Source organism: Anthonomus grandis, chromosome 22 (assembly GCF_022605725.1).
Source record: "Anthonomus grandis grandis chromosome 22, icAntGran1.3, whole genome shotgun sequence".
In the NCBI taxonomy this organism is placed as follows: domain Eukaryota; kingdom Metazoa; phylum Arthropoda; class Insecta; order Coleoptera; family Curculionidae; genus Anthonomus; species Anthonomus grandis.
Window position 1 is genome coordinate 26,636,736 of NC_065567.1, and position 9,315 is coordinate 26,646,050.

At 32.9% G+C, this 9,315-nt stretch overlaps 1 protein-coding gene across 1 annotated transcript; it reads left to right on the forward strand.

Annotated features, from left to right (window-relative positions):
* The first annotated feature begins 734 nt into the window (after positions 1-734).
* Positions 735-8,112, forward strand: LOC126748711 (uncharacterized). Its single transcript, XM_050458096.1, has 8 exons — positions 735-1,082; positions 1,375-1,569; positions 6,698-6,880; positions 6,934-7,107; positions 7,161-7,304; positions 7,362-7,511; positions 7,577-7,733; positions 7,878-8,112. The coding sequence occupies exons 1-8, from the start codon at positions 965-967 to the stop codon at positions 8,011-8,013; spliced, it is 1,257 nt and encodes a 418-aa protein (XP_050314053.1). The 5' UTR covers positions 735-964; the 3' UTR covers positions 8,014-8,112.
* The last annotated feature ends 1,203 nt before the right edge of the window (positions 8,113-9,315 follow it).

Consider the following 9,315-nt stretch of genomic DNA (forward strand, 5'->3'; position numbering starts at 1 on the left):
AGTCCTTACCAAGTTGTCTAACGTCTCCCTTCTTGGAGTATATCTCATGATATTTTGTAGGTGTTTTTATTGTACTGTAGGATCGTGTAACTTTTTCTATTTGCCCGAAAACACGATCCGCTGGCAAATACGAACGGCCGCGTACCGGAAAAGTAAGACTTACCTGACATTACGTTTACGCTCTTTAGACGTAAGATTTATTTTCCTTTTTCTACTACCACGATCCGTATTACCAACTATATGATCCCCTGTCACAGGGATATCCATTATTTTAAATTTATTAAAAAACAAAGAACTTGAAAGTACTCAAAATAAACACTTCTAACCGCAACAAGTGTAACGACAAACAAATGGCAATAAGTCCACGGTGCAAGGACAAACTTCTGTTAGTTTGTCTACTGGTAATGGACATATACCATATAGAAAGTCCAAGGTATTTTCACTATTTAATTTGCATGGGACAAAGTGCATTTGGAACGTCTTTTGTGGCATAATACTGTAGCAAAGTGTATATAGTTTGCAACGCCATCTTTGGTTGAAAATTTGAAAAAAAGGACAAAATGGATATGGAAAGTCTGCTCCACATTTATTCGATATATCTTCCTCCACGCTGTATAGTGGATTGCATACACACAAATGTTGCCCCCTCCAAGTTATTGCAGCATTTGGCAACGCAGCAAAAAATGACACTGTTGACAGGATTGACGCTCCTGGTCGCGTCATGTTCAGTCGGCCATTTTGTCGAGTTTCCTTCATCTTGTGTAGCAGAGTTTCGTGTTTCCGCGTCTTTTAGTGAAAAAAATATCTGAATCAAAGAGCGTTTACTTGAAGAAAAAGAGAAAACCTTTGAAAACGTCTCAGGAGGTGAAACTGAGCCCGTAAGAAAAGTGTGAAACTTCAAACGGTGCTAGCGGAGAAGGAATCGTACAAAAAGCTTTGAAGCCGTTGGTCCCGCGCGTTCAAAATGAATACGAAGAAGTTAACTAGTGAAGCATTGGCAGGTTCCAGCAAGGGAAGCTCTCGTAAGGATATTAAAGCGACTAATACCCAAAAAAACAAGTCTAACATGAAAGGAGTGATTGGTAAGCGGAACTTTCTTCCATAATTAAAAAATAAATAATTTAATTATCTTTAAAATCCATAACGCAAACAACTAAAGCCCCTTCTGTGAGCAGAGTAAAAAAAGCAAAGGCACTTACGGTAATTGTTTGAATTTCGGTACTTAACTTCGCCCGCGTTAAGTAGTTGCAAACAGGCAATCAGGAATTTTTTTCAGGGGGGAGGGATGATGATGATGATGGAAGGCGGAAATGGGTTTTTTTGGGGAGGAAATTGCAGACAATTTTTTAACGTAACTTGGACAATTATTTTCAGAGAAAAACACACCCGTAACAAAACGATCGTGCCTAAGGAAGAGACCGGAGGAACGAAAGCGTTTGGCGACCCTCAGCAAGGCGAAATCAGGCTCTTTGTCTGAGAAACAAACGAAAGAACGTGCTGTAGTGAAGACTAGTACGCTCAAGAAGACCGGTGTGTCTGGAAGAGGATGCGCCAGGGCCAATATAAGGCGTAAGTTAATATTTTGTTGAAAGTATTGAAAAAATATTTTATATTCCATCAAAAACTACTAAGCTTGCTAGAATCCTTGCCCTTAAAAGGTGTGGCGACCTTAATATTGATTTTTCCAGTGTGTGTGCTGCTCAAGAATCTCTTCACTCTATTTTCGTCTCAATGGGTATAGTAATGCATATTAACTTTCCTACCAGAATAACTAAAAATAGTTCTAGTACCATCGACTATGTCGTGTCATCTTCTGCTCCTGAACTCGTAGATTGTACGGTTTTCAATTCCGGATTTTCTGATCATGAAGCTGCACTAACTAAATTTTCTATAAATTCTAAAGGCAAAAACACGTTACGTAAATTAGGCCGTGTTTTTGGCAAAAATAATTTCTTACAATTCAAGAAGATTGGGATTTTCTTTCTGACGATATAGATAGTGAATTTTCTAGTTTTATAGAGTCTTTATCAAGTATTGCAGATAAGTCGTTTCCTCTTAGACCTATCAAAATTAAACATCATAAGCCATGGACCACTAAAGGCTTAAGTGTTTCTGCAAAAAACATGCGCTCATTATCACACCTGAAAAAATTTACAGACAGCCCTACAGACATGTCAAGCTTTATAGAAAAATCTACCATAAGACTATAAAAGCTGCAAAAGATATTTATTATAATAAGAGGATGATCGAATCAAGTAATGTTGCCAAAGAAACATGGTCTATTGTAAATGAATTAAGAAATAAGACTTCTTCATCTAGCACTATCCCTACTTCACCTGAGGACCTTAATCACTACTTTGTTAATGTAACTAAAAATCTAATGGCTACCATAACACCTTCTCACGATCCCGTTCATATCTTCCAAATGAAAATTTACACAGTTTCTTTTTTACCCCCATTGTATCAACAGAGCTTCAAACTACAATTAATGAAATAAAAAACAAATCATCATCTGGTACAGATGGGCTCACTCTCAAAATGTTTTCCAATCTGCCAAATTGTTAACTTAATTAACAAGTCATTCCAAAATGGTGACTTTCCTACCTGCCTTAAGACTGCAATAATTATTCCTTTGCATAAGGGAGGAGATAAACAACAAGCTTCAAACTATCGCCCAATCGCACTCCTTCCCACTTTATCAAAGATCATTGAACGATTGGTTAAAAAAAGGCCCTTATCGTTTCGGTTTAAATATAAAATTCTTACTCCTCACCAATTTGGATTCTTGAGTAACAAATGCACAAATGATGCTATGTTTCTTCTCTTTAATAGTGTTTACACCAGTATAAATAATAATCATTCAACAGCAACAATTTTTTGTGATTTCTCCAAGGCTTTTGATTGTGTAAACCATAACATCTTAATTGTCAAATTGAATCACTATGGGTTCAGAGGAATGCCCCTTGAGTGGTTTAAATCGTATCTCAGTTACAGTTGATACGACGAAGTCTTCTTGCAAACCAATAGAATGGGGGGTACCTCAAGGTTCAGTCCTGGGCCCTATTTTGTTTCTGATCTTTATAAATGACATAGCCAATCTTAACATCAGTGGTAAAATCTGTCTTTTTGCTGACGATGCTAGCTTTACATGGAGCAATCCGGATGCTATGCCTAAATATCTCAAAAACTAAAGTCTTATCATATAAAACTACTATTGAACCATTTGTACTTAACAACACCAGTTTGGACGTTGTTGAATCTGTGAAGTTCTTGGGACTTAATGTTGACTACTCCCTAAAATGGGACTTGCATATTGATGTCTTATATAAAAAATTAAGTTCAGCATGTTTTGCCTTAAGATCAGTTTCCAGGGAATTAAGTTTTTAAACATCAAGAACAGTTTATTATTCCCTTTTTGAGTCACATCTACGTTACACCCTTCCATTCTGGGGCACATGCGATGTGAGTCAATTTGAGCGCATCTTTAAACTCCAAAAGAGAGCAGTTTGGTATCTGCTTGGACTTAATAGCAGAGCTCACTGTCAAGAAATCTTTAAAAATACAAGATACTTACTCTTCCCTCTTTATTCATATTGGAATCTATTTGCTTAGTACGCAAACATAAGTCAGAAATGCCAAGTAGGCCGTCTCACAATTATTCACTTCGCAACACAGTGCATGATCTTGATCTGCAAACCCCTCGGTCCGAGTTAGTAAAAAGCTCTATTCTATACAGAAATCTATGAAGAGAAAGAAAATTGGAAGACTCTGTTCATCTGTATACTGTATTTTGTTGATCCATGTGCCGCTTACTTTGATGCCTAGTTGTTGTTCTTCGAAGATATTTTCAGAATAAATGTTATAAACAAAAGTGGGGAGAGGACACAACCCTGTCTTACACCTTTAAGGATAATCTGTGCCTAATTTCATTGTCAAATTTTTTTTTGGTTTTTTATTTAAGGTTTGAATACAGTATATGTTTCTTTGATCCAAATCAAGTTTATGATTGCTGCACTCTATCAAATACTTGGGTTGGGTTGCTTGGGTGCCTTTTTCGTACTCGTCTCATTCGTACACAAAAGTCAGTTTTAATACCTTGAAGAATTTTAGTATATGTGAGTGAAGTCATTGTCAAAGTAAGAAGTTGATCATGAATTACTCCTATTCCCCATTACCTCTAAAGCAATTTCTAATCTGAGTTTCTCTTCAGACTCTTGATGACCAATTACTGTTTGAAAAGTTGCAGTACACGGTCAAGTTAAGTTGTTATCGGAGAAAGTGTGTGAATGAGTGTTTTAGGGTAAATTGACTTTTTCTATTTAGAAATTCCCAAAATTTTATATTATGTAAGGCTTAATTGATTTTCTTCACCTAGGTTTTTAGTGTAAATCGATTTAAATTTCTGGGTTTTAAAGGGTACATTGATTTTCCTTGCCTAGAAATACTAAATAATTTTGACTTTTTTAGGAATAAATTGTTATTTTTTGCTTAAAAATAGCTCAAATAGCTCTTTTGTTTTGCCTAAAAATATTCAAAATATTGACTTTTTCATGGATAAATCTAATATTTTTCATTCATAAATACCCAAAAATCTGGGCCAAATTAATTTTTTTCTCTTAAAGTTACCTAAAGTTCTGAGTTTTTAGGGTAAATCGATTTAATCTTGTTAGTTTTTAAAGAGTAAATTGATTTCCTTTGCCTGGAAACACCAAAAAAATAAATTTTCTTCACTTAAAAATACCCCAACTTCTTAGTTATTTTAGGCTAAATTGATTTTCCTCGTTTAAAGTAAGTTCTAAGTTTTTTTAAGGTAAATCAATTTTATACTCTTGAGTTTTTAAGGAATCAATTATTTTTTTTCTTTTAAGTTCTAATTTAAAGATTCCCTGATTTTTCTTGCCTAAAATTACCCAAAATTCCAAAATGTTTTTTTTTAGGGTAAATTGATTTTGTTTTAATCCAGAAATATCGAAAATTCTGGATTTTTAAGGATAAATTCCATTTCCTTGCCTAAAATTAGCGAAAATTCTGAATTTTTTTTAAGTAATTAAATTTATTTGCCTAAAATTAATTTTTTCTCATTTTCTCTGTTTGTTATGTGACCAATGCACATAATTATCTAGATTAAAAAAAAAAAGATTCTTCCAGGCAAATAAATTAAGTTGAACTCTCCTTCTCTCTATGAGATGCTTAAATGCACTTAAGTCCATAAAAAAATTAAAAATTCTTCCAGGCAGTTGAGTTGAAGTTTCTTACTCTTTCTCTTAGAGAATTAATTGCTTTCAATTAAACCATCAACTTAAAATATATTTTTTAATATAAAGTGAAGTTTTCTTAACGGTTTGTTGACACTTTGCCTAAATTTTAACATTTTTTGATGAAGTTATAAACGTTCTTGTACTGAAGGTCCAAAAAAAGCTGAAAAATTATTAATAAAATCTTTGACGGCTTGTAAAGAGTTCTCCAGTTGTACCATCAACTTAAAATATATTTTATAATAAAAAGTGAAGTTTTCTTAATGGTTTGTTGAAACTTTGCCTAAATTTTAACAATTTTTGACGAAGTTATGAACGTTCTTGTACCGAAGGTCCAAAAAAGCTGGAAAATTATTAATAAAATCTTTGACGGCCTGTAAAAAGTTCTCCAATTGTACCGTCAACTTAAACTATATTTTTTAATAAAAAGTGAAGTTTTTAACGGTTTATTGAAAGTTTGCCTATATTTTAACAATTTTTGATGAAGTTATGAACGTTCTTGTACTGAAGGTCCAAAAAAACTAAAAAATTATTACCATCATCTTGGACGACTTGTAAAAAGTTCTCCAATTGTACCATCAACTTAAACTATATTTTTTAATATAAAGTGAAGTTTTCTTAACAGCTTGGCGAAACTTTGAGTAAATTTGATCTGATTTGCCAAAGCAATGAACGTTTTAAGACTGAAAGTCCAAAAAAATTTAAATTAAAAATTTTTTTAGGCAGATAAGTTGGTGTTTCTTATTCCCTTTCTCTTGGAAAATTAATTACCCCCAATTGCCTGAAATAGTAAAAAAAATCTCAGGCAAATGGGCTAAAATTTTCTCTCTTGTCATGTAATCTAATGCGCTCCTCAAGTGCTTGGACTTAAATAATAGATTCTTCCAGGCAACTGAATTATGACTCTTACTCTCCCTTTCTCTCGGATGGTTAAATGCACGCTACATTTTAAATGAACTTTCTGTCCCTCCTTTTCTTAGAGGGTTAAATGCACTCAAGTGCCTGGAATAGTTAACTAATTCTTAGATAAAAAAGAAGCAAAATTTGTTCAAAGAGCGTATAGTATTGTAGAAAGTTGAAACTATATCACTCCAATAAAATATATATCGCTGAATAGATTTTTTTGCTCTTTTTAAAAATACTATACAAACTACAGAGTATTCCATTTCAAAAAAATTAAATAATAAAACAAAAATACCCAGTCACCGTCGATCAATAGGAAGTACTATTCTTAAGTCGTGGAAAGTTAATTGGTTCATCGCCATATAAGGTTTGATCCCTTAATAATAAATACTCCAGTGGCACAATTGTGTCTCCTTGTATTTGAAGAAGAAGTCAAGCAGTAGTTCTCCCTCAATTAAATTTTAATATCTTTAAGACAGGAATCACCACTGATTCTAAGGAGTGAATTGTCCACTGATTACCCTTCTAATAAATTGCAGAAAAAGTTAAGCCAGAACTAACTGGATCTAAAGGACTCAATAAATCTGAGCCAAGAAGACCCATATTAACTCGCAGCAAAGCCAAGCTAAACCTTTTTGCTAAGGATAAGCCTGAATCCACCCCACTCCAAGGGCCAAGCAAGAGACGAACTCTTGAAAAGACTTCTTCCGCAAGCAGCATTGGTAAAAAAATCACTTAGTAACAGATAAATTTTCATATCCAAGCATTATTACAGAAGTTATTAACAAAGAAGTGTCAGACGAGTCTCAATCGAACGTCACCACTAAGCTAGAGTTCCAAATAAAGTCTGAAGAAATGGTATCAGATATCAAGGCAAAACTACATGAGGAAATGGATCAAGTGAATCTGCCAGCAACTAGCTCCAGTATGAAGATAAAAGACTTTATTGGTAAGTATCATCCAAACATCGCTCGTTCCTCAGTAACAACAACATTCTGGTAGATGAAGAAAGTGGTTGGCAAATGTTTAAGAAACATCAGATAGAGGTTAGAAAAATCACAGAAATAAAGCGCAGGGCATCGTTGAACGATTTGCCCGAAGAAGTGAAGACGCCAGAGAGCAAGATGAACCTAAACACCATCGCTCGTAAGTTGGGTATTTAACTAAATCGGATGATTTATAATAAATAAATCTTTCTGCTAGGGCAAATAATGGCTGAGCCAGGAGGACTGGACAACATTGAAGAGGAAGGTGAAGATCTTGCGAGCAACGATTTCTTTTATGATGAAGACACTGTTGATTTAAGCGATCTTTACGGCAAAACATCTAGATTCGTTATGAAAGATCATACCAGTAAGTAACCAAAGTATTACTTAATAACTGTCTTTTAGTGTTTTCAACTTCCTCAAACTTTCAAGGCGGCTCCAGTGGCTATTCCCCTGTGCAAACTTCATATTCGTTAATATCAAGCTTTACTGAGTACGGATCCTCAGTTGGAACGCCAACAGCTGAAGTTGAAGAAACCTCTCCAGGGGCTTCTCAAGATGCCACATATGTTCCGTTTCCTTTGACTTAGTAAGACTCGTTGTTTATTTATTTTCTTATTATATAAGATAAATTTAAGGGAGTAAAAATTTCCTTCTACATATCAAATGACTCGAATGACTATCAATCATTTGGTTGGATCAATGTTTATTTAAAACTATTTCTAAATTATAGTACACAGTTTTGTCGTGAACTCATCATGAAGAAGAAACACGAAATGATGGCGAAACCGGGGTTGCCGAACAAACGCAAACCATCTGGCAGAGCCCTGAAAAAATTCTGGACCATGGGAGATTTAGATCAGTTTTAAATAAGTGTTCAATTTATGAAATGTTTGTTCAATTTAATGTTATAATGTACGCAATATGTTGTAAAATGTGCTTCAACTAATAAAATTTATTCAAATTAATGAGTGTATTTAGTTATGAAATCAATAAATAATACCTAAATCGTTTGAAAAAAAACAGTAAATTTGGCAACGATGTCGATATGATCTTAAATTTACATTTTTTAGGATAAATAAAAAAAAAATAATGTGCCGGCTTTAGTAAAGGTTACGGGACAAATGATCAATGAAAATCTTTAAGCAACATTATTATTGTAAATTGTATATATTTATTCGATGATTTTTTAGTAAGTCTTTCATTTTGGTATATTTATCAACCGTATATTGGCAAGGTATATTTATTAAACTGTAGAATATACGTATACCATGTATGTTTCTGTTAAGAAAAGGAAAAAAATTTTAGCATTTAAGTAAAAAAATTGACACGGGCTTTACATATCTAGTTCACCTCATATATTTGATGACATTCTGAGAAATCACTGTTTTTGGTCCATATCATTCAATTTAATAACACTGTTTTTATACTAAATATTTATATATCAAATTTAAATAAACAGTATTATTAAATTAAATATTGATTATATATTTTCTGTAAAAATATTGTTTTGCATCAAAACAACCCTTGCCCCCCCACCCATCCCAAACATTTGTCCAGTAAGAAATTTGAAAAATTGTCCAGTAAAACCTTTGAAATATCACAGTTTTTCTATTAAATATGTATGAATATACATATAATATATAAAATTTAAATAAACAAACTGTGTTTTTAGATTAGATATTAATGACAAAAATAGCTGTTACTTATGCGTATTATTTTGAAAAACAATAATTTTTGTCATTTAACTTATTATTGATAAATTGTGTGGGGTGGGTGGGGGGCTAAGGGTAGCCTTAATAAAAAATGTTTTTTTTTTTAGAAAATTATAGGAGAGAATATACGTGTATATTATACAATTCTGTTTATAAATCGGAAAAAAATTTAGCATTTCAGTTTTTAGTCTTTAAACTCAAACACAACACTTTAAATATATGATACAATAACCTCGTTATCACATATATTATGCTACTGTGTAGCATACGATATATTTTTCATACACGTATATACATATCTTATCGTGTAATAATGGAATATCACAGAGAAATCTAGAAAATAGTAGGAAATGCATTAACGTGTATAAAACACCATAAGTATACCCAATAATATATACAAATTAAAAAAAAATCACGAATACAAATTAGTTCAAAACTAAGCAAGGATTTAAAAAT